This window comes from Aulonocara stuartgranti, assembly GCF_965226115.1.
Source record: "Aulonocara stuartgranti genome assembly, chromosome: 13".
Classification (NCBI taxonomy): Eukaryota; Metazoa; Chordata; class Actinopteri; order Cichliformes; family Cichlidae; genus Aulonocara; species Aulonocara stuartgranti.
The window spans coordinates 26,247,014-26,273,676 of NC_138949.1; the positions used below are offsets into that span (position 1 = coordinate 26,247,014).

Sequence of the window (26,663 nt, forward strand, 5' to 3'; positions counted from 1 at the left end):
TGTGTATTTGACAACTGACTACAGTAATTTAATTGTACCCTAAAGGCATGAATATATCTGCCAGGTCATGCTACTCAAGAAAAGCAACAAAGCCAGTAAGAATATTTCCAAAATGACAAAGAGTGCAAACACCTATTAGCATGTTAGTAATTCCTATTACATCCCCTCATCGTCTAACATGATCTTAACCTTGAAACTAACACACATTTAACCTTCTGTTTGAACTTCAAACTGTCTTGTTTAACTGAACACTGACTATAAAGCCTTTATCCCCCCCAAAGTGATATTCCAAGTCCCCAGCCCAATACCTAAAGTGGTCTTTCTGAATGTGTATAAACATACCAAGCCTTTTGTTGGTGCACTGTTTGCAGGCGACTCATATTCCACATCCTGTATTTCCACATTCCAGTGCAGTTGCTGCGGTTGCTGTATGCTGTCCCTGATGACCGGAGCGTTGATAAGCTTTGGAAAAAACAAAACAAAACTGGATTACCATCAGGGTAATAGTAGTAAGATATCCCAGGGCTGTGTCAAACAAAGGGAAAAGAAACTCTTTGTGAAGCCCAGAAGGGACAGAGAAGCGTTTGGTCCTGAATTATATTTACAGGTTTTAGATTATCCCTTGATTGACAGTAGCAATGAGCAAGATGTGCTTTTCCCATGGTATCTAGACGGTAAAATAATAAAATAAAATAATAATTAATGAAATTTAAGTCTTACAGATTAAACAGAAAATACTTTTACTATGTACCTATAGAGAGGTAGTGAGGCTACACTGTAAAGAAAACAGAATCCAGAGTGGCATTTAATGGTGTTTCCGAAACCTCATATCATACAGTTAGTCAGCATGGGTCTGATCATCTAACATGTGTTTGAGTAAATTTCCAGGGTTGATGAGACAATGTTATTTGAGATTAGTCAAGAAATTATCTATTAAAATATTATATTGCACTTGGGAAAGTGATTTTCTTAAATATGTACACACAACACAACAGCAAAGTACTAACCACTGCTAAACTCGCCCACTGTGCCTTGCCAGCTTCTATTCCCAGTTTGTACAGTATCGTTCCAGTGCTCGCTGTGTGATGAGGTCACCTGTGTAGAATTCCACTAGCTTCAAAGAGAAAAGAGGACAGTACCAGGGGGAGAAACAATATTGAACTATTGTGGACACTTTGTATGTGTTAATTAATTGTCACTAGCTGCTATATACTGTCTGTGAAGGTTCACAGTCATCCAGGTCATCGTAGTCAAAGGAGCTTGCAAAGAAAAGCGTCTGGACTTCTTTAAGTTGCTTGAAGACGTTTCACCTCTCATCCGAGAAGCTTCTTCAGTTCTAAGGTCAAATGGTGGAGAGTCCCAGATATAAACCTAGTGGGAGTGACCCCCCACAGAGGGACAAAAGGACCCCCTGATGATCCTCTAATCGCCTGAGCCAAGGTGTGAAATTGGGTGTGGGACCCAATCAGCCAGAGTTTCGGGTGAGTTCATTGTGAAACCTGGCCCCACCTTATCATGCGAATTCCTGAGGTCAGATGGCCTCAGGATGTGAGTGGGCGTTAAGGCGTCTGGGGAGGGATCTCAAAACTGGATTATAGATGGCAGACAGTTGGTGTGGTAAACCACCGCCTGTGTTCAAAGACGGTCGCTCACAGTGGACATAGATGGCTTCTTTCACTCCTCTTTCAAACCATCTGTCCTCTCTGTCCAAAATGTGAACATTGGCATCCTCGAAAGAGTGTCCTTTATCCTTAAGATGCAGATGGACTGCTGAGTCTTGTCCTGTGGAGGTGGCTCTTCTGTGTTGTGCCATGCGCTTGTGAAGTGGCTGTTTGGTCTCTCCAATGTAGAGGTCTGAGCATTCCTCGCTGCACTGTACAGCATACACCACATTGTTAAGTTTGTGTTTTGGCGTTTTGTCTTTCGGGTGAACCAGTTTCTGTCTGAGCGTGTTGCTGGGTCTGAAATACACTGGGATGTCATGCTTGGAGAAAACTCTCCTGAGTTTTTCTGATACACCGGCTACATAGGGGATGACAATGTTGTTGCGTCTGTCCTTCTTATCCTCCTTCGCTGGTGTCTGGTCTTCTTTTCTGTGCCTCTTTGCTGACTGCTATATACTACTTTTTTCCATATATGAAAATTGCTTGACAGGGGTGTGAGCCAAAAATGATCTAGCTTCTGGGTTTGCTCAAATGTTTCTTCTTGTTATATGATGGTTTCATAATAACAGACATTCTAGACATTGGTAAATGCTGCTACTGAGAGAGAAACTACAGGCAATGTCAGTAAACGTGGTGGTGGACAGGTATATAAGGCAGTATGTGGGCAGTAGAGGGGGGTCTGTGCCATCTCCATTCCTTATCACCTTGTAACCTCGTACTTCTGATTCATGCTACCTACAGAAATACTTTGATGATTCTTCAGTGATTGGATATATAAGTGATGAGCAGGAGGAGGAATACAGGGGACTAATGGTCTGGAATAAATCATATGCTTCTGAATGGGAGTAAAACCAAAGAGATGATGATTGACTTCAGATGGAAGAAGATGGCTACACGACCTGTAGCTGTGCTGGGACAGGATTTTGATGTGGCGGAGGAGTAAAAGTATTGGGATGTCCACACGGACAACTGGCTAAACTAGAAAACCAACACAGAGGCTTTATACGAAAAGGGTTCTTTTGGATCTTTTCAAGTCTGCAGCGCAGTGATTAAGATTATCCATCACTCAATTGTGTTAAGTGTAGGATACTCGGCTGGGGGAGCAGTGTCAGAGACACCAATAGACTGAATACACCGATTAGTAGAGGCTGGCTCTGAATGGCTGCATCACTATTAAATCTCATGGTACTAAGAGTTTGTTTAAAAAGAGAGTAAAATGTGACTTTATTTGAAAGCAGTGGTGTATTGTCAGATGCTCCTTTTTTCAAATTGTGGTCAACAGGAAAGAAAAATCTTATCTGTGCCATATCGAGCTCACTTTGCTAACTATAGAGGTGAAGATAATGTATTAACTCCACTGCAGATCACTCAACACGGACCATCATTGTGTAGATATAAATGATACTGGACTGCAGACTGAAAAAACTGTAAAACTGTAGACCTGATTGTTATCACATGGAAAAACTGAGACGTTCTCACCCAGTTCTCTTTGTGCCCCAGGTGGACTATTGTCTAAGGAGGAAGAAGTAGAAGAGGTGATAGTGGTGGGGATTTCACACAGTAAGTAGTTAAATGCTAGAATATGCACACACAGATTTAATGTCCTATCAGTGTTATTAAAAGAAAAAAAATAGATTCATAGTGGAGGATCTAGAATTATCATGATCACAGATTCAGTTTGGGAAACGGAAACTTTGTGTTACCTTATGATGTGCTGGAATAATTATTTGGTGTCTATCTCATGTTTTCAAAGAGTTTTCCCTTAATTTAAATGGAGACTAACTATCTTTTAATGGCTTAAACAGCTTTTTGTTTGAAATTAGAGCTTGTGCACAAAATTGCTAGGTGAATGGGTTACAATGTGTGCCTTTGTGTTTTGCATCTTTACAGTAGTTTTAATTTTCTTTCTTTCTTTCTTTCTTTCTTTCTTTCTTTCTTTCTTTCTTTCTTTCTTTCTTTCTTTCTTTCTTTCTTTCTTTCTTTCTAATTTTGTTTCAAGTAACATTCAGTGGACATTTTGTAAGAACTTGACACAGCTGAAAAGTTTTAGATGTTTGGACCATTAACCAAACGGAGAGTAAGCCAACTAAAAGAGCTGAAAGATATTAAAATGCTTCAGACATTTTCAGGAACACAGTGTTTACTACATATCTAGTTATTAGATCTTAACATCCAGTTTTGATTAAAACATGTTTGTAATGCATTCAATGATGTTTGAGGGTATAGGTCATTTGACAGCTATAGAATAAATCCTATGAAGCTTAGTAGAGCAAACGTGTAAATTAAAAAACAGGCTAAGTTTACTATATATAGGTGCAGCTCGAGGTTACCTCGAGGTTACAGTTCACAGCATTGGGGGAGTCCTGAGTCCCTGGACGTGCAATGGGTTTGTTGTCCAGGCTTAGGACACAAAATATAATACATTTTCTGTCATTGTCTTTGTGTGTATTTGTGTATGTGAGTGTGTGTGCACGTGTATCCTGTAACTAGATCCAGAATAGAGGATCTAGTGCAAGGTGTGTCTGTCTCATGTCTGCTTATTCTGTCTTGTGTGTTTGTCTGGTGGTAATGACTGAGGGGGTTTTATATTGCAATATGATAGCTACAACATCAACAGTTATTCTAAGATTGTGTTTGCCACAAAGTCACATCTAAAATGCATTATTTGTGCAAGTTAAAATCAAACTAATCAGATGAAGACTAAATGAATTTGCACAAAGATGAAAAGGATTGCAGTTTTAAGTTCTTTAATGTGCTTTTACCCCGATGACGGTTGGATATATACCAGCAGCTGGTGTTTTGCCCCTCTGGTGTTTCGGCCAAGACCTGCTCATGTATTGAACAGATATGTAGGACTGCTTTCTTGCATTTGTGCAATATCTCTAAATTTAGAAATATCCTGTCTCAGAGTGATGTTGAAAGCTAATTCATGCATTAATTACTTTTAGGCTGAGCTACTGTAATTCATTATTATCAGACTGTCCTAAAACTCCCTGAAAAGCCTTCAGTGGATACAAAATGCTGCAGCAAAAGTACTGACAGGGACTAGAAAGAGAGAGCATATTTCATGTTGGCTTCTATTCATTAGCTCCCTGTTAAATCCAGGATCAAATTTAAAATCCTTCTCTTCATATACCAGTCCTTTTTGAGCAAGCATATAGGATAACCTGAATCCTGCATTGGTTACACTACAATAAGTTTGGGCTGTTACAGCCATGATGCACTGACTGTTTCTCGTTCACTCACATTTTTCATTCTCTGTGTTACTATCCCTCTCCCCTCACCTTAAACCAGTCGCAGCAGATAGCCGCCCCTCCCTGAGCGTGATTCTGCTGGAGGTTTCTTGCTGTTAAAAGGGACCGCCAGTTGTTCTTTAGGGCTTGGTACCCAATCTCAGAGTGTGAGGATAATTATACCTCTGCCCTCCCGTAACATTTGTGTTGTACCTGGAGAATCTCTAGTTGTGACAGCACTTGCTTATTCCGAATGTTCGAACACTGAGGTACTAGTCGTTTCAATGTTAGTGTAGATGTTGGGTGTCAAAAAATCCATAGGTTCCATATCTCTTTCACGTATCACCTTTTGCTGGGGTTAGATGCGTAGTAGCACTTCAACAATTCCCTATTCTCATGCCTTGTCCACTAGCTTATTCCAGTAGCCCACTTCTCATCAGTGTGCCCTGGTTCCTCAGCTTATGGGCAAAGGGCAGCATGGCTTCAGTTATGTGTCTGTTAATCATATTTTGAGGTAGGCCTGGGTAACATGGGGGGACCTAGACTGGAGCCCTTACTGGATGCATGCCCTTGGTTGGGATTTAAAATCCTACCTATTGTTCTGAATATGGTAGTGTTGTCCTTGGTTTTTCTCAAGCTTCTCATGTTGCCACTTCTTCTTTTGTCCTCCACTTGCTCAGTTTCCTCAGTTTTTTTGAGGACATGTGACACACTGTGCCATGAGAGGCTAGGTTTATGAGCTAATAGTGTTTTGGGAATCACCTTGGTGTCAAAATACAATTTTATGCTTGTCAAACAGCATATTTATATTCTAGTTTTTTCTAATTCAAGAAAGAAATGGGAACCAATGATATGTTTTTATGATGGGCAGCTAGTAGCAAAGTGACAATTTGAAAATTTGGTTTATTGTTATGTGTAAACACAACACTAGTTTATCCTTGAGTGAAGTGTCTTTCAGGCTTGAGTGATTTATTTAGAAAACTTTAAATAATGGTGCATTTCTGTGAATAATACTAATACGTATACTTTAATACTAGTCATATACTTAATATATTATTTAATATTATTGTTATTATTTAACCCTCAGCAGGATTATTTGTGCAAATAAAACTAAATAAAATATATTTTCTATAAATGAAGAAATGTTTGCCATGGTGATCACATTACCATGGCAAACAAAATCCTTGCTTCAGTTTCACTTGAATAGTGTACCTGACGCATGTTTTGTCGTTAAACAGGAACATGTCCTTATACATATTAGCTTTAACAGACAAATGGGTTGACAGAGGGTGTGTCAGCATCAGCAGAACAAAACAAGTATTTGTCACTGAAAGAGGGAACGTGCATGTGGAAGGTTTGAAAGCTACTCTTTCAGAGTGACTCACAGTCCAATATTGAAATTGCATGTTAAACAGGAATCACAGAATATACTAAACAGGAAAACAGACATTAATTTCAAAGCTTTTTTTTTCTAATTCATTGTTATACAACTAGTTTTGAAAGTAGTAAATCAAAGTATACTCAAGTAAAATGTGTTATTGAGGTGAGAGAAATGTATGCTGTTAAGATTACATGAAATTAGAAATTGTACCCATGTTTTTTTCCCAGTAATTTCTAATCTTTAACTCAGAAATTCATCTTACAAAGTTCCAAAGCATATTAGGCACATTACTGTTTTTGTGAAAATTTGTAGGCTGTCAGTTTCCAATTAAAACAAAGATCTATTAAATAATACAAGATCATCTGTGCTCAGCAAGACCCTGAACCTGTCATGATTGGGCTGTGTGGCAGGCAGGAATTGGACCCAAACGCAAGCTCACGGAGGATATATGGATACACCGTAATAACATGGGAATGGTTGGTGATATTAAAGTCCTGTTTGTGGCACATTAGTATATGTGAGGGGGCAAACTCCTCAAGATGGGTGGTGACCATGGTGGCCATTTAGAAGTCGGCCATCTTGGATACAACTTTAGTTTTTTCAATAGGAAGAGGGCCATGTGACACATCAAACTTATTGGGGCAATCCATGCTAACTCACTAACGGAGATTTTATGGCATTAACGTCATTTTAACGAGATTAATGCTGATGGCACTATTTTAAACCTGTCCTTTTCTTGCATGTTGCTAACTTCAAATGTATAGGTATGAGGACCAGTGTTTATTCATATAAAAAACGCTTTTGATTTGGTCAATCATGATCTTTTTTTGTACAAACCTTTCCTAGAATAAATTGATATGTTTTCATTGCTATTTGTGCAATAGGGTGTGAAGTATGATTAGTCAGCACAGAGGGGTACCTCAGGGTTGCATCTAAGGACCGCTTCTTTTTAATAATCATTTACTGCTCTTTTCATGTGATTGCCTACACCAATATGATGCTATCATCAAAAGCTTCTTTTTTACAAGTTTATAAATAAGTCGGATGGATTTAGATACAAAAATGTACATCCTTTGCAAACTTTGCTTAATCCATCCATCCATTCGCGTCCGCTTATCCTGTTCAGGGTCGCGGGGGGCGCTGGAGCCTATCCCAGCTGTCATAGGGCGAGAGGCGGGGTACACCCTGGACAGGTCGCCAGTCTGTCGCAGGGCCAACACACAGAGACAGACAACCATTCGCACTCACATTCACTCGCACATTCACACCTATGGGCAATTTGGATTAACCAGTTAACCTATCCCCACTAAGTGCATGTCTTTGGACAGTGGGAGGAAGCCGGAGTACCCAAACTTTGCTTAATTATCCAAATATTAAAATGCGAAGTTGAATGTCAATCTTAAGTTATCATTTGCCTCTAATATGTAATGACAGCTGGGAAGATCAGAAATTTGAAATTTGGCATGTACTTCATGTGTGGATTGATTTGAACTCACCTTTAAATCGCATATTGATTATATTTTTTAAAAATGCCAATTTTTTTTAATGCTCCACACATTTTTTTTTTACACATAATCTTAGGCAGAGACTTGTTTCACAACTCATATTACCAGTAATGGAATGCACTGAAGAGGCAGCACTGTTACCTCATAGCAAGAAGGTCCTAGGTTTGAATCCAACATCTGGCCGGGGGCTTTTTGCATTTGCATGTTCTCCCTGTGCTTGTGTGGGTTCTTGCCAACTTCCTGCAACAGTCGAATGACACATGCTGTTAGTCAGGTTATCTTAATTTGTCATTCTAAATAGTCCATAGGTGAGAATGTATATGTGAATGGTTGTCTGTTGCTTACCCCTGCGGCAGACTGATCTGTTCAGGGTATGCCCTGCCTCTTGCTCTATGGTAGCTGGCTTAGGCTCCAGCCCACCTGCAACCCTGATCTGAATTATCACTAACACAGTGTATCAGAATTCTTTTAAAATTCTTCAGATATATTTAGGCTTCAGATTTTACAACTCAAAACGATTATTCACCGTTAATCAATGTATCTATGATAGGAAGTAAAATTCATGGATCACCCATGTGATGCATGTGTAGCAGTAATAATTTAAATTCATATGCTGTTTATGTTATTTATTTTGTGATAACAAAACAGGTTTGGTGACTACAGACAATGATTAAAAAAGGTGGAAGGGTCTTGAGCTTGTCTCACACAAGATGTTTTGCATATGGTAAACGGTTTTAATCCCTCATCCTGGAAACTGTCACACTGTGCTTGACAGTTTGACTTGGAAATGAAAGCACAAAGAGACCTATTTGTTCTCAATATATTGTAACTTCACAGTTTGGGGTTGTCACTTGATTTAGTTGAAAGGATTCATATAAGTTTAGTGACTTTAAAGAGTTAAAGGTGATGAAATTCACCTGCTAGAACCTCTAAGGCTTAACCTACAGCAACTATTACTTTGTTTTAGAAGGAAAAAAGAAATAGAGGAAGAGGAACAAAAGTGCTGTACTCCAAAGTGCTGAAATGTTGCCAAGTGGAAACATATGACGTAACAATTGATCAATTTAACTCCTGCCACTCCCAACTTCCCTGTTTCTCGCTGGTTATTCTCACGTTTGTTCTCTTGTTTCATTTCAGACCTCTTTATCTATCTGCGCGTTTGATCCTTTAAGTCTCTACTTTTTCCTGTTCAGACTCATGTGCACTTTATGTTAACAAACCAAACAAAACTTCAGTCTATGCATCCCTCGCCCAGTCTTTTAGACCTAAACTTCTGCAGTTTCAGCAGACAGCTAATAAAAGACACTAGTTTAAGAGGAATGCACTTCAGTCAGATCCTACACAAACACATTAAGACATAAAGTCAAAAGCAAACATTAACTCAGATGTCAGTGACTATATGATTAACAGGTCAGTCATATAAAATGGTATCAGAGCCTTAAAAAAATCCTCAAATCACATGTAAATTGACTTTCATGTTTAATGTACTTGACAATGAGCTTCCAAGCATCATGCCCATATACTATGCTACTGCCACCATGCTTATGTATATTCTGTAATCCCAGTCTGGCTGCAAGATTTTGACCTCCACCTATACTGTGTGGCGGTCAGAACAGCTTTTTCTTCTTAAGCAGTGAATTCTCTTGTTTGTATGTTTGGTGTTGTTGTGACACTGCAGAATAAATTTTAGAACCCATTTGATGGTTTGAGGCTGATCAGATGACGACTAGCTGGATAAGAGTTTATTTTAATATTACCTACAACAGTTAAAAATGTTATTAGAAGTGTAAAGTGATTATAGATGGAAGCAGCAACCATGTCACCAACTGGCTTGGGAAGCCTCAGCATTTGCATTTGGCTTCCACTGTGTGTGTGTTTTTTCTTTTTAAATGAAGTGATCATATTTCAGTGAGAGCTGGAGTAAAGCCGGCATTACTCTAACATTCAGCTGAAACTCCTTTTATATCCAGAATTAACAGTGCTTAGAGTTGCTTCACTATTCCTTTTTGTGTGCATGTAAACAGGTTGATATTATTAATAGAGAACCATCAACAAATACCACAGAAATGGAGGCTCACACATAAAAACTGTACGGAGAACCACATACATGCAAAGAGGGTCATGATACATCATCCTGTTGCACAAACAAAAAGAAACCCACATGTCAAACTGGTAGTTTGAACAGTAGGAATGGATGGGGAGGTGGAGTAGAGGACGAATAGAGGGAGGTGCAGGAGGGAAAACGAGACAGAAAGACAGTTTTTAAAGGCACCTTGAAACAGGTTACACATCTCATTCTCTAAGACACCTCATACGTGTTTGCACACTGTTTTGGACTATGGCTTCCACCACCTTAGGTGATGCTCTGCCATCAGGCGGAAGGATCTTCACCAGCTTTCCTGACATATTCTTCATCCCCGAGTTTGTGAGTTTCTTGTTTTGTAATTTGTGTTGTTAGAAGGGATGTGTTACTTTTCCATGTTGAGTTTTACCCTCTTTTGTGGTTCAGACATGTCTTATTTTTGCACAGCCTTTTCTTTTATTCTCTTTCATATGTTTGTTTAACACATTTTCCTTATTTCATTCCTTATTCAACCAGGCCAACATTATTTAAAGTAGCATCTTCTTCTTCTCATTTCTCTGTTGGAGCAGGTCTCCATTCTGATAAGATTTTTCTCATCTTGTTTTGCTGGTCAGCTGGAACCACTGTTTGATAATTGGAGTTAATAAAAAGCAGCCTTTTTGGTGAAAATAATTTGTTTCCATAGCAACAGGAAAACGCTAAATATCAAAAAAACACACATTTTATTTGTCAGAAAACATCTGTGATGCAGTATCTGCACTAATCAGCCATTAGTTCTACTTTTATACCCTCAAAATGAATAAAAAAAATATTTGTGCAATTTGCACAATACTTATGTTGTCACTGGCATCCTCACTTTCACTTTCACCATGATTTTCCTCTATGCTCACAATCATGGATGTAACAGGTGGTGATGGACTGAACTGTATTATATTGAAAAGTGAAGATTATTAGGCTTTGTTTAGTTTTTCAATCCAGAAAATAATAGGATGAAAAAAGTATTAACTTTGAGCTGTTAATGAAGAAGGACTGACTTTTAAAAATATATATTTCATAAACGTATCCTGAAAAAAGTTTGTGCAATATCTTTAAACCTGCATAACAGCTATTACTTTAAATGTGAGAGTGCGGGGATAGGTATTAGTACTTCTTATTTGCTTATAATGTCATATAGAGACATTTTGTTATCTAATACATTCTCTGTATTGCTCAAACCACAAAGAAAAAACCTTGTATTCTGTGACATTTTAGAATTAAAGCAAACAAGTTGTCACCTTTTTTGGCATGCATGCTCCTCATTAAAATGGCACTAAAGCTGTAAATACCAAACCCAAGCTTTATCTTTACGTTTTCTTTTGATGCATGCAACACACAGATTAAATCTGCATAACACGTGGAAAGGCACCAGTAACCCTTAGATTTAAGTGCAGTAAAGTATATATCAAAGTAGTCATAAACCCTCATGGATCACTGGATGGCTTTCACTTTTCATGAAACATTATGCTGCACCAGCCTGATGAAGGCCACAAGCCAAAACGCATTGGTCAGTTAATAAAGTTGTTCCTATTTCCTTTTAAGTGTTGCTGGAGCTCCTGCATTGTTGTGCCAGAATTATTTGCTGCTGCACAAGAATGGAAATCTACTGATAAAGTTTACCTACTCTTGTTGTCAGTGTAAATTTAACTGATAACGGATAAAAAAAGGCAAATGTGGGTGAGTTTGGCTTAGTTTTTGGCAACCAAGTCATTTTCCTGGAATTACTGTGTACTGTGAAGGACTGTGAGGAAAAAAAAGGAAACGCTAGAGAACAAAAACACCTGCACAAGGCAAGCAATGGCAATAAAGTGAAGGAATGAATTGAAAATCTCCTCAACAGTTAAGATGCTTGATGTTTTTAACATTTTTTAATTGAAACTGTCCTTAAACCTACAATTCACTAGCAGGGATCAGACTTCACTGGACAGTGTTTATTGACAGAAAATGGTGGACAGAGTCAGCAAAGTTGTCGATTTGGTGAGGGCCTCAGGGCCCTCTGGGCAGAAAGCACTCTTGGTATCTACGTGAGACGTGAGACATAAGACAAGAGCTGGGAGGGTGGGGCACAGAAATAAGAACAAACTGCAAGTAGGGCAGGAGGACATTTCACGATATATGAGTGGAAGGGGAGTGTGTGAGGTGTGGTCCCACTACTGAAATTCAAATGAATTGTGCCTCAAAGCTAACTTACCATCACACACAAACATATTCAACACTAGTTTTCAGCTTGAAGCTTAGTTATTTCAAATAATCACCGAGACCATAAACTCAGACCACATGGCTGTAGGATCCACGTCCAGCTGATTTAAAGGTATACTCCACTCAAACGCTTTCACCACCCCCTGTTGGCATGGAAACAGCAGTTATATTCAGTCTAGACTGACAACAGTGGATTTCAGCTGTGATTCAGTCACGGCAACAAATTTGCCACAACAGATATAGATGCTAAAAAATACTAGTATACCTAATTTAGGTTTAGCCAGCCACCCATTCAGGTGTGCATACTGTTGTGTGAAAAAAGCATTTTTCACACTTAAAGGCTTCAGATCATCAAACAAATTTTAATATTGGTCAAAGTTTTAAAATAATGATTTCATTTATTAAGGAATTAAATCTATCCAAACCTACCTCTGTGCGAACAAGCAATTTTATCACATTAAAGATGGAAAAAGGTTGATAAAAATATTGAGTCATAGATTAAGTCTTCACACTGACTTAAATGCTCCATTATAAACATTTTTCCTGTTGTTTTCAGTCAGAGTAAACAGTCAAGCTTTGACTGCGAGTACAGAAGCCCCACCCACCTTTTTTTTGGCATATATTTTTGTATAAATTTGTATATTCACGGTGCGTTCCCTTTTACCTGGAATGGATATAAAATGGATATGTTTCACCTGTGTGGTTTTAGATGAGATAAGTTGCGATAAGGCTTGTGTAATATTTGTCCATATATTAAAACAATTTTTCTATGTAGAAGCACCTATTGTTTACTACTCTGTTCTCCATTTCCTTCATGATTCACTGTCAGAAATTTCGCCAGAGTTTCGCCTATTAAAGGTTTAAAGAAAAAAACAGGCAGTTGTTACTTCACATTTTGACAATTAAAAAAATATTCTGACATTGTACAAATAAGATTCACAAGTAGTGAATAAACCAAAACTTCTTTGCATTTAAAAAATGATATCATGAATATTGTGTATTCTTTATTCATCTTTTTACTCTTTTTTGTGATGTGGATTGTTTAAACAACAATTGACAATGACAGCTAAGAAGCATTCTAACATACCTCAAGTGGCCACCAAGACCAGAAAAGCACTACATAAATGGAAGTAAATGCAGTTATTTTTATTTATTTTACTTGGAGGAGACATGTCTCACTTTAAATATACCATTTGAGATGAATAGGCAGAGTAGAGCAATGTTTGTCTTTCACAGTGTTTAATCCAGGACATTGCATGTTCTTCATGGGCACTGAAAAAAAAAAATACATAGATTAGGAATAGGCTGTCCATAATTTGAGCTCTCTGTGTTTGCACAGCTGACTGAACATGATTTTGTTGTTTTTATGGGAAGGATTATTATTTTAGTTCTTATTATTTTTATTACGTTATACCGAACTAACCTAACTAGACTTGAGTCCAGCTAAATTTATAAAAATGATTGCTAGACAAATTGATTGAGGAGACTCGAGCAGTTCTGAATACAAACAGACCTGTTTCAGGTTCCTTAAGTAGCAACTGAAAAATCAGAAGATTAAATAAGTGATGGAGAATGTTCATTTTAGATCTTCACCTAAAATAAATTGACTAAAGTTCTCTTGGGTATATACTATTAATAAAATAATAAAAATTATTACAGATATCCTCCCAAAATACTCATCTGAGAAAAAGTATAAAACTGAAAAAGGCTTTTGTTTTATCTCCCAGAAGATATGATATACTACTGAGCTATTGAGAAGCAGAAGGGCTTTTTTGTTTTTGGCGCTTGTGTAAAATGTCCTCACTGGAACACCAAGATGCCAGTTTCGACTGAATGAGCCTCAGCTGCTGTTTCCTCTTGCTCAGCTCCTGCGCACCTGATACTTGAAGGTTCGAAGCTGATTGGCTTGAAGAGTGTCTGGATGAAGCCTTTAATATAAAGACAGGATAAAAACAGATCTTTTTCATAGCAGACATGTTCACTTGTTTTAGTGTGAAAGCACAAGTTTAGTCTTAGAGTGTGTCTCAGAAAGCCTTTAGGACCTCGAAACTGAATGTGCTAAATAAAATGTAGAAATGTTATTATTTACACCTGAGCTTTCCTACATTGGCGTCTCTCTGTGAAGATGGCCTAACATGAAACAGTCAAAAATTTCTGTTGCTTATTTAAAAATAAGGAATGACAATGAATAAAAATGTTTTTCCTGCGCACACTATCTGTGACCTATGGTAAAGCATTTTAATGTGCCTCTTATCAAGGAACAAATGGTGGAAGGTTCATGCTCCATCTAAATACCAAAGACTCTTTCAAGCATAATGTTTGCCAAAGGAGGAGATATAAAGGCTGAGGCAATACACCCAAGAGTGACAACATGGCCATTATGTGTGTGTTTGTGTGACCAAGCCTTAGTTTAAAGGGCACTGTACCAATTTACATGAAGCTCTGAACAACCTTTCAGAGGGCTGGAAAATAGCTTAAAGCTTACACTCAACACTATAAATTTCTAATAAAAAACTTTACAAAGTGGGTGTGTAGAATTCCCTCTCTGTGGAAACCAAGCCACTGAATTGCAATATCATCAATCATTGTCTCTTTTCCCCTCCTCTGTGTGACCCTGCAGGTGTTTGGTGGTTTGGTGTGGATCCTGGTGGCATCGGCTAAAGTTGATCCGGCTAACCCTCTGGGCTGGGTGATGTTTGTGTCTATCTTCTGCTTCGTAATGACAACACTCTGGTTCTTCATCTTCCTCTGCGGAGGCAATCAGAGCAGCATCTGGCCAGCACTGGTTAGACACTCCCACTGACTGCTTAATAGCCTAATTAGATAAGCAGTTAATAATGGATCGATGAAGTAAACCTTCTTTAAATTCCAAATCATCTTGTGCTCAGCAGATCTTACAGTTATGTAAATCAAACCACACATGAAGAACAATGCTTGACATATTAAAAAGTATTTTTTTTAATTTAACAGAACTTAAGCAAAAATGCAGAGGCAATGTATGCTCCTCTAAAGCAATGCTTTTATAGGAATTAAGAGAGCAAGTAGTAATGAAAATTCGTTGATCGATTGATCATCAGCAAGTGTGGCCACCTCTGGAAAAAGAGACATTTTGGAAGTGTACTGGTCCGGAGCATTGTTATGTGTTAGCGGGATATGAAGTGTTTGGTAAAAACCAAACACAACATTAACAAACACTTTATGTGTGGTGAAAGAATGATGATTTGGGATTATTTTACAGCCACAGAAGCTGGGTATCCTGCAGTCTTTGAGCCAACTGTGAATTTCTCTGTATACCAGTATTCTAGAGTCAAATGTTAGGCCATCTGTCCAACCCCTAGGGCTTGGCTGAAAACGAGTCACATAACAGGACAATGATCCCAAACACATTAGTAAATCTACAAAAAAATCCAAGAGTTGGAATCACCAGTTAAAGTTCAGACCTTAATCTGACTGAAATGTGTTGGACTTTAGACAAAGGAATGCATACCAGTCTCAATGAATGCCCACTGTTCTTTACAATTAGCTGTTGTAAAAGAACAGTGGGACGAAATTCCGCCACAATGATATGAAAGACTGATAAAGTCATACAGAAAACGATGACTTCTAGTTACTGGGGCTAAAAGTAGGCTTAATTTTTGATAAATAAATATGTTGTTGTTCATCTGAGATTATATTTAAATTATTTTAGAACCTGCTCAGGACCAGATTTCTTTTATGTCTTGTTACATAAAAACTTAGACATAATAAATAAATAATAAAAGGTGTAATTCCATTTCTCATGTGACTGTAGTGTAGACATTGAGAAATGTGCACCAATATATTAGACATCAAACACTGAAAAAATACCACAACAAAAAGAAGAAAATTTAATTTATTACTAAAGTAAAATTGGTACTTGCATTTGAGAATTTGAACTGTCTTTACTCAGTGTAAACAATAAACAGTCTTAGTTAACCTTTGGTGTTTGTTTTTGCCACTAAGGAAAAATGGACACTGTTGTTGAATGTTGCTATTAAAAATGCAGCGATAAGCAGAAAACCTGACAATTAAGGACATTTTTTAGGGCCTATCTTAAAGAAGGGTTATTACCTGGCAATATTCTTAAAAATGAGGTACCACAGGGTGGCAATTGGGGTTTTGGGGGATACTTTCCCACAAGTTTTACACAGTCCATCAACCTGTCCCCACTTTATTTGAAAATTTTCCCTTTTGCTCCCCTTCCTCTTTTTGAGAGTGCGAAGGCCCTATAGTATCTTCTCCATTTATTATTATTATTATTTTTTTTTTTTAAATTTCCTTCTTCTTATTTTTTCTCTATATTTCAATTTGCAGGATGCAGGCTATCATTTTGTGGCGGTGGTTTTCTTCCTCAGTGCATCAGTGGATCTGGCCTATGTTACCTATGGGATTGGACAAGGAGTTAAACTTGCACAAGTTCTAGCATTACTACCAGCTGAACTGCTCAAAATATACCGACTGTACATTTCTGCAGTGGTACGTAAAACACATAAATTTATTGTTCAAAACATTAAGGGAACTCTCAGATCTTGAAGAATGAGATATCCAAATTAAAAGTATGTACTGACATATTTTGAAACTGGATTAAAAATATGTCAGTTCTACAATGACTGCTGTTCCCTAATTTGTTTATTTATTTATGATTTTTTGAGCAGCATATGAAATAAGATAAGTTCTTATATAATAAATGAACCGCTTGATGGTAATATTATATCATTATTTACTAAAACAAGTGGAAATAACGAATCTTGTACTTGTATTTCTGACAAATTCACTTTATTCTGGACAATTTTAGCACAACATACTGAAATTATCCAACTCTTTTGGTAATTTTTAAAGTAGTTGTAAAAGAACACAGCTTTAAAATGTTTTAACAATGTAATTTGTTGAGCAGTACAAATGTAGATGTGTAAACATTTCTCTAATGTCAAGGAATTGAAAATGTAATTATGGAAGATACTGAAAATATGCAAGTAAAGTATATGTGTCTCAAATTGTAATTGCTAAAACAAGGAAAGTTATCAAATCAAAGTTATAAGTTAAGTTAAAATCTTTAAAGTCTTGTACCTCAAAGTGACCATCTCCATCATCCATCTGTGTTTCTGTCTGTTTTTTAGGTGATGTCCTATGTGGCCACTCTTCTCTACTTCCTCCATGCCATATTCTCTGCCATTCGATGGAAGAGGTCCTAAAACAAGTCACCAACTCAAGAGGAAAACAACAACAACAAAAAAACGAATAATCACATAGCTTTCACAAATACATTGAGAAGAAAATTATTTTTATGCATTTATTTTGAATCAATATGCCCAAACATCAAATTGATGAAAAAGTGGAAAACACACTCAAACAAAAATTACATTATCACATTAGCCTACCTCACAATTTTCAATGTTGTTTTTTAGAATCCATCCATGTGAAGTGAGAATTACAAGTTTTCAGAATTAAATGTTGTTTAAAGAAGATGGATGAGTGTAAATAACTAATGAAATTACTAATCTAAACAGAAGCAGGAATGATATTATCATAACTTTTGATTTCTTTGATTTTTCACTGTAACTTTCAATAGTATACAATTTAAAAGCTCAGTTCACAAATTTTACACCCACACACAAAAAAACACAAATGCATTTTTTAAAACTCAAGATCTGTCCTAATTTTCTTTAAATATATTTCTGAGACATTTAAAAAAAAAAGATGTTTCCTTCAATTTCTGTAAGTAAACCACGTCAATGATGTTGGCTTAAAGACAAATCTTTCTGCATCTACCATACTAGAATATGATAGCTGAAATTTCAATATTTGCTATATATCTGTTTTGCCTGAATTAGATAGTGGAGAGAAGAAGGGACAAAAAGGGAAAGACATACAGCCTTAGGCTAGAGTTTAACAGAATTGCATCTAACCTTGTGGCATACAGTCACCTGTTCATCGTGTGAGCTAAACCAGCACCACAGCATTTAAATATTTCCAACATTTGTCACACAACTTACTTCTACAGCTTAACACAGTTAGACTTTTAGTTTGCTCTCACAAAAAACATTTATAAAACTGAAGCAGGAAAAGCAGGAAGATTGTGACTTTAGTTCCTACAGAAGACAAGGCCAACGATAAATGGAATGGGCTCTATATTTCATCTGTTGCAACTTGATGGCCCAAGCTAAAATAATGATCACTTTGATGGTGATCTACCCATTTATTCAGCTAAAATGAGAGCCGCTACAAGGGTATGATTGGACTGACACTAGAGGCATTGTCAGATGCATGTGTTGTTGTCTATAGTTCCGCAGTGACTGTGTTTACAATGTTAAATTGTCTTGGATTAGCAACACTTGAGTTTTATTTATATAGATATATTAATTTGTTTCATTGTTTCTTTGCTCTCATCTTATTTCTTTCAATCATAGAGTGATGTAGCAGTTACCTGCAGTGTAGTGTTGCAGTGTAACCACTATTAGAGCTTCATTTCTGTAAAGGAGATAACGCTTCCTGCTGACAGCCTTTTAAACCAACTTCAATACACTAGATTTTGTGCCTTTTTCAAAGGCTTGGTGTTTATGCATGGCATGGCTGGCGATTTGAAATTTGATGATGTAAATGTCTAGATGATTCACTTCACACTTTTGTCTTGGAATCTCCATTGTGAAATAAAAGAATTGGACATTGGAATATTATGTGTTTTGTTTGTTGAGGGTGTCAACATTAGCAAAGACTGACAGCATGTCATGCAATGAGTCAGAGATCACATGTTGTGGGAGAAAACAAACAGCGTCAATTTCATTGTTTTCATTGTTTCGAACAATGAAATACTATGTAACAACAGACCTGAGCTGTCAGGTAAATCTTCTAATTGCACAGAGATAAAAAAGACAACAAAAACTTATACAATCCCCATTTGACTTGACTGATTAAAACTACAGGCTGGTGAAGATTGTCCAATCAAATGGTGTAAAATACAGCTTTAATACAGATGTAAATGTTCCAAGAACATTTATACCAGTCGTACCCTTTATAAAATAGAACAAGGAGTCAGTAAACCATCCCACTGGTTTATTGTTCTCCCTTTATCACTCACCTACATAATAAAATAGAGTAAGGTGAGTTGTTTTAGTAATACGCAGCATCAGGAAATATGCTTTTGAAGTTAGCAGTAAACTGATGCCTGATAAAGAGACACTGGATGTTGTAATTTAACTAACACTGTAATCCAATATTACATTTTGCTCTATTTAAAAATGGTCCCTTGTGTGGGACTGCTATAATGTTATTGGCCACTTTGTTAGGTACACCTGTTCAACTGTGGGTGAACATAAATAACCAATCAATTATTGGTTATTTATTTAGGCAACGACCTGCTGAAGTTCACACTGAGCATCAGAAATGGGGACAAAAGTTTATTTAACTGAATTTGAGAGCTGTTGGTGCCAGATGGCTTGGTCTGAGTATCTCAGAAACTGCTGATCTGTTGGGATTTTCCAGAGGTCAGAGAAGAACAACCAGACTGCTTTGAGCTGATGTAACAGAAACTCATTTCCTAGAAAAATATCCAATGTTAGCAGTTAAATGCTCCACCACCAGCTAGTTGCAAACAAAGTTTTTTGTTTGCCTACTGTTGCTGGAAACTGATACCAGGGGAGGTAATGATGTAGAACACTAACACTTTGAGCTCATAAGCCAAAACAGCAACTAGAAACATGTTGCTATAAATGCTAAAGGGAGATGCGAGGCCTGTCAGCCCTCACACTGGACATGCTCATTTGATCCATTGTTGAAATTAATTATTGATTAGTGCAGCTCAAAACGAAGCCTTGTGTCTGTGAGATCAAAGTAGACTGTCTTAACCCACAATCATTAGAATCTATATTTTGAAAAGAAACCTGTTAAAGTCTCTGTGTGCAATACAAATAGAGGCTTGAGGCATTTTTCTAACACAAAGAAAGGGTTTATAGGTTAGTGGGAACTGAAAAGTCAGTGAAGTGTGTCTTTACTCAATAGCAACAGCAAAGATATTAAATCAGTAGACTCAACTTAGCCTGCGGCCACAAGATCTCTCATCAAGTTTTTTGAAAGCCCCGTCACAAGTCACCAGTTCACATTAAATTCCAGGCAGCGTTCAGTGCTGTAAGGTGAAGGGTGTGTCTGGTTTGCTGTTGTGGGAAGGGATCTCTCCCCCACAATAGCAGAACGGGTTTGACTGCTCACCTGACTTTCTTAAAAGGGTCATTTACACCTGCTGCCGCACCGTTAGTCCAGAGGAAAGAGCAAGGTGCTCACTGTTAAATCAGCACTGGGAGAAGGAAGAGGCAGAGATGGCTGCAACAACTGCTCAGCCCATGGGGAGCCTGCCCAGTGGACTGGGAATATGCACCACTGCACCGGATATATTTTACATACCTGAACTGGTAAGTGGGCAATGACAGACAACAATGACTATGATCTTCAGGTCATTAAGTATTCTCTTCAGGATGCAGTTACAATTTTATAGTTCTCATTTTAAAGTATTTTAAATACGACAAATATTTCATTAAGGTGTGCCATGGCAACAAGTTCATATATATATATGAGTTAAATAAGCCTTCGGCTCATATAAATACTTCATATGATGCCTAAAATTGATGCCTAAACTATTTTTACAGGATAAACGACAATTGGTAACAGTGCTATGTATTGGGTGTGAGTTTAAGGATGAACAAAACTCAAACTTCTTTTCACCAAAATAAATTACCTGCTGGTATTTCTGATAATTTAGTGGTCCTATATCTCAGTGGGCCTATATCTCCATATAGTAGCCACACTGTTTTAGGATAAAAATGCACAATTTGGAGATAGAGAGTCAGTGGAGATAATTCTTCATGTGGGAGGAGCATCATCTCTCTTCACATCTCACATTTCACTTATATTGTGTCTTTGTTAATAAGAAAGAATGCAGCCTACTCTTCTTCACCCTGACTGATTACAAAGGACACTCGTATAACAACTAAAAAACAAAACTGCACGGATAAAGATCTTTCATTCTCACAACCAATACCCTCGCTAAAGTTTTAGTTTGTTTATTTTGGCTCCGCTCAGCCAGTCATGCTGTTATATTGTATGAGTTAAAAACATGAACATTTTCATATCTTGAAGACTGATGAGTTTCGAACACAAAATGCGAATGCAGTAAGAAGCCCTTTATGAACTGTTTCAGTTCACCAATGACTAAACTGAACTGGAAACACTTGCTGTATAAACAAGTTATTTTACCTGTTCCAAAGTGTACAGTTCATTTAACAATTAATGAACTAATTAGCCAATTGTGTGGCTGGAATATAATGGATTTAAGCACATAGATATGGTCAAGATGACCCACTGAAATTTGAATTGAGTGTCAATATGGGGACAGGTGATTTAAGTGACTTTGAGTGCGGTATGATTGTTGGTACCAGATGGGCTCCTATGGGTATTTCATAAATTGCTAATCTGCTGCTATTTTCCCACAAAACAATGTCTAGGGTTTATAGAGAATGGCTAGAAAAACATAAATGCCAGAGAACTCTTTCATGCTGAAGCAACAGTAAGTCAAATAGCCGTTTTTTTTCCAGCCATCTCTAAATGCCTATCCTCGAAGTAAAGTATGGGTGACAAGCAGCAGAGTACCATACTTGGTGGGAACCCAGGCTAGGATCACCAAATTTGGACAATAGAAGACGGCAAAAGTGCTGTGTGTCCCGAGGAGCCTTGAATTTACTGTAAGCTTTGAATCTGGCCTAAACATGGCTACATTCTGCATTGTTTTAACAGTTTAGGTTCCTGTTGGTGTAAAAGTCTGGATGATAGTTTCTTAGCACATGTAGTACCAATTCAGAATTGTTAAAATACCACATCCTACCTAAATTTTGTTGCTAACCATGTCCATACATTTATGGATACCTCTGTTTACTGTGACCTACTGGCACAATGAACAGAGAGACTACACTCCCCATTTTCCTCCCATTTAAGCTGTCAGTGAAATGTCCTTGTGTTTTATATTCGATGAGTCAGATAAATATTTTTGATATTTATATTCATGCACTGTTGCCTGTTCTTATTTCCTGGTTATGATATTAGAATTTAAAAGACAGCTCTTGACTTATGAAGGAACTTTAATTAAGTTTAGACTAAAGGTAAATAAAAACAATCATATTTGAACGTTATGCTTAGCTAATGATGGCAAGCTTGACTGATAAGGTGAACGCAATGTATAGAAACAGTAGAGACAGAGATTAGTGTTTGAATGGGCTGTTGAAAATCAACATTACCATCAATGTTTATTAAGTGTGGTAAAATAAACCCTTAAGTGTGTATTTCAGATATTTTTTTCCACTAGTCTTAGATGAGCCCAAAATTGAAACATTGATCCTTGTATGAAAAAACTTTTCTTTTGAGGTGTTTTGTCTGAATAGAGGAACAAACATTTTCCCAGTAAGTCGTGAACTCCTAACCTTAGCAATGCTCTAAAGTACACTAAAGTTGAAGCTAATTTTGTGATTGCTTTATTTATGATGTTGTAATATCAGAAAGCTTCCACCATCTGCTGGCTAAGTCTGTTTTAGATTTCAATTTTAGATTTCCCCTGGATTTCAGTTGTGGACATCATTGTTCTGCGATGTCCCAGTTGTGGCTTTTGTGGGTTTTAATGAACACGTGGAATGTTCATTTAAGATTTCAGATTGCAATCTGAAATAACTGCAAGTTATGAGTTAGCGTGATTATAAATTCCACATCAGTCAAGCTCCAGTGTCACAATTGGTCAGCGTGTGGTACTTATAAGCCAGTACACTGCAGAGCAATGCCAACATTGTGAGTTAATAAATGACATCACTGAAGCTATTGAGCACTGTGGCCCTTCTTCATACTCAGATAATTTACAGAAATCCTTAAATGATCGATGTAATTTCTCTTTCTATGGCAAGTTTGGCTTGAAGGAACAATCCATATTGCACAGTAAGCACAGGATAAAGCTCTTTTAGAGTAACAATGTTATATTTTAAATCCCACACGACTACCTGTTTTAAAGTCTTTAATTACTGGTTGCTTTTTATGCAAGAGTAACTTATTTTAAGCATGTCGTGTGTTTTGCATTATGCACTTAGATCATATTTATGGTTATTTTTAGTTTAAAATAAAATTGAAATGGCTTTTACAGAGCCTCCTTATAATTGACCATGCAATGTTTAATAAATGTGCAAACTTAGTTGTTTTTAATTCAATTCAAGTTAATGTTATGTTAGTGTTGTTGTTTTGGTGTTTTTTTGTTACATATTTTATCTTTTTTAGAAAGCTCACATTTTGCTACCATTGCTACTGTTTCTAGTCTTCTTGCTTACCTAAGCCCAGCTGAGCTAAGCTTAGGTAAACTAAGGTTAAATGTGCTGGCTGTAGATTCTTATTCACTGAATATGTCCAACTCTTCACCAGAAAAAGAATATGATGGATTCCCATTAGTTCTCATAAATGTTATAATTCAATGTGCCATCTCCATTCACGCTCTCTCTTCTTCATCTCTGCAGGTATTTGGTGGTTTGGTTTGGATTCTTGTTGCATCGACACACGTGGCCCCACCGAACCCTCTGGGGTGGGTGATGTTCGTCTCTGTTTTCTGCTTCGTCATGACCTTCCTCTGGATGATCATCTTCGCTGCCGGAGGTCATAAAAACAGTTCTCACTGGGCTGCTGCTGTAAGAGAGACGCAAGAGTCAGACGGGGAATAAAATTTAGAAAAATTAATGGGTTATGACCTTGTTGTAAAAATGTTTTAATCTCTGTTTGTGAAGGATTTTGCTTACCATGGCCTGGCAGCGCTCTTTTTTCTAAGTGCAGGGGTGGATTTGGCTATCATCACCATCAGGGTGAAAGACCTTGACCTTAAAATCTACAGGACTTACATTTCTGCTGTGGTAAGTACAATAACTCCAATAGAGCTGTCCAAAATATTTGTTCAAATTTATTTTTATTTAATATATTTAATTAATCAACTTATTTAAAATTATTTTGACTTCTTTTGAATACTCAGGAAATATACCTATCCAATTCCTCCAGCATGGCTAATCAATACATGCCATAGTCAGAGGTTTACTGTCTTCCAGCAAAGTCTGGGAGACAGTCAAAGAGCATGGAGGAAATTCCAGGATTATCCTGGAAGAACTGGACAGGGCCCCCAAAGCAGGACTGGCATTTGTGCTCCTTTGTGCAAGGAGGAATGAGCACTACCAGAGCCCTAAAAAACAACCTCCAGCATGTCACTGGTGTGCATATCTTGTATCAAATAATCAGAAACAGACTTTACAACAGCTGCCTCAGATCTGAGTGTCCTCTAGTTGGCTCTGCGATCACTGCCTAGCACTGTGCAGCCCGAGTGGCAATTGCCATAGAATATCAGAATTGGCAGGTCCGCCACTGGTCTGGTCCACTGGTGCACTGTGCTTGTCACAGATGAAAAAAGGCTGATCTTTAGCACATGCGTCTGCACGTGGGGCCCACACAAAATACTGAGTTCCATTTTGAGTTGCTGCAAAGAAATTTCAGAAAAATGGACCAGGCTGCTGCATTATTTTTGAATTCAGCCATCTTTAGGTTGAAAATTATGTGGCATCCTTTCATTTCTAACACATAACCTAGGTCATATCAATACAGATATCCAGAATGGTTTTTTTTCCATTGAAATCTGATTTGTTTTAAAAGTGTTCCTTTAATTTTTTTGGACAGTATGTTAATGTTGAGATAAAGTGATCAGAGATTGCACAATAAACTATAAACCAGGGGTGGGAAACTCCAGGCCTCGAGGGCGGGTGTGCTGCAGGTTTTAGATATCACCCTGGGTCAACACACATTACCAGGCCTCTGAAGAACTTCAAGACATGTTGAAGAGGTCATTTAGCCATTTGAATCAGCTGTGTTGGATCAAGGACACATCTAAAACCTGCAGGACACCGGCCCTCGAGGCCTTGCTATAAACAGTATATCATCTAAAGAACCAAACCACAGCAGGTAGAAGTAGATTTTCAACATGTTTTTTTTAATTCAACCTGACCCAAAACCAGTGAGTCTGCTCAATTCAAACAGGACATGCAGAACAACATTAATCAGTGACCTAGTTGGTTGGGTGGAGCCAAGGGTACTTATGAACACACATTGATTATTAGCTTAAAGAGGTGGAAACCTCATGTGAATTTCCTTTCACTTATTATGCTAAGCTAAGCTAACTGGCGTTTATACCTAGAATTCCATGTAATTCTTGGCAATAAACCAAATATGGATTTCCCAGAATTGGATTAAAAAGCAAACTCAAACAGCAATAATGATGCAAAGGATGGACTTGGCTTTAAGTATGTTCTTTGGTTGTGTTTGTTTGTGTTTCAGGTGTTCGCCTTCGTGGCTACACTCCTGTACTTCATCCATGCCATTCTCTCAGCCATCCGATGGAAATATTTCTGAAGAGTGAATAGCAGACCTGCAAGAAAGTAATACACTCCATCTGCTGTGCACATCTATGTCCCTGACTGTCTATGTGTGTCTTTGTCTGTTGGATAATGCATTTAAGTCACATTAGATTGGTCAGAATTGGTCTTCACTGTATGTGAGAGCATGACTTTCTTGCTTTGCAACATTATCAAAATACCAAATACTCTAACATACAAAAACTCACACAGCACATACCTGAGGTCACAGTGAAAAACTGCATCCCATCCTTTTTTTGGCATAACAGAGTATATTGTGAAATTGGTTACGACTTTGTAAAGGAGAACTATAGATTTTAAAGCAGAGAAAAGACGTAAACAAATCAAAACTTATATTCTATAAACTATAAAATTCAAAGAGTAAATGATCAACTAGACAAAAGTCATATTCTTTTAACCTCAAACCTCAGAATAATGTTGTCGAGCCAGTGATTACATCTTCACAAAAAGAATGGGTCATTTTTTTCAACAGTTTAGAGAATATGGTGTCAATACTGTTATTGTAGAATAAAATTCATCACAAACATACAAAGCTGGTAGCATTAAATACATTAAATGCATACTTATATTTTATGTTTCTCCCTTTGTATTATCTGTGTTGAAATATTAATAATATAACTGGACTTATTAAAGAAATCAAATACATGCATGTCATTAAAAAAATTAAAAAGCAAAGCGTAAAAGACAAAATAAGAGGAACAGAGTTAATGTTGCTGGATTAAATTTTTATAGTTTTGTATTCTGAAGATTATTAAAATAAGGAAAATGAACTACACTCGTCTGTATTCTTTCATTATGTGCTCCATTTTCTCTATAAAACATCAAAAGAATCTTTGAGTTACTTGTGAGAGGCATTTGCACTCATTGGAGTTTGGTTTAACTGCTGTTATCCTTATTCTTCTTCAGAGCTGATGTTCAGTACCAACATCAAACATAATTTGATGTTTTGAATACCAGCTTTCCTTTTATTGCAAAACCATGCACATTAAAATTAAAAGAAGAATAAGAGATTTCACGGTGTTTAAAATACTCTAGTCATGGGGGGTCAAAAGAAATGAAATATCAAATG

At 37.2% G+C, this 26,663-nt stretch overlaps 2 protein-coding genes across 3 annotated transcripts in view; both read left to right on the plus strand.

The window, feature by feature from the left end:
- The window catches only part of slc8a1b (solute carrier family 8 member 1b), a gene marked incomplete at its 5' end in the record, with an annotated part of 415,624 nt that overhangs the window by 21,148 nt on the left and 367,813 nt on the right, over positions 1 to 26,663 (plus strand). The gene's annotated exons all lie outside the window — the stretch shown is intronic.
- LOC309720716 (uncharacterized protein) lies at positions 9,990 to 26,364 on the plus strand. Its single transcript, XM_082557854.1, has 9 exons — positions 9,990 to 10,208; positions 14,722 to 14,886; positions 16,434 to 16,595; positions 17,237 to 17,304; positions 17,525 to 17,540; positions 20,300 to 20,521; positions 23,648 to 23,815; positions 23,912 to 24,034; positions 25,497 to 26,364. Exons 1-9 carry the CDS (start codon positions 10,122 to 10,124, stop codon positions 25,569 to 25,571), a joined length of 1,086 nt encoding a protein of 361 aa, XP_082413980.1. The 5' UTR covers positions 9,990 to 10,121; the 3' UTR covers positions 25,572 to 26,364.

Bases quoted from the DNA above. Each gene is read 5' to 3' on its own strand.
- LOC309720716 (XM_082557854.1), top strand. From the start codon at position 10,122: ATGGCTTCCACCACCTTAGGTGATGCTCTGCCATCAGGCGGAAGGATC. The intron at 20,522-23,647 runs GTAAGTGGGCAA...TCATCTCTGCAG, and splicing joins TATTTTACATACCTGAACTG to GTATTTGGTGGTTTGGTTTG. The intron at 23,816-23,911 runs GTAAGAGAGACG...CTGTTTGTGAAG, and splicing joins GTTCTCACTGGGCTGCTGCT to GATTTTGCTTACCATGGCCT.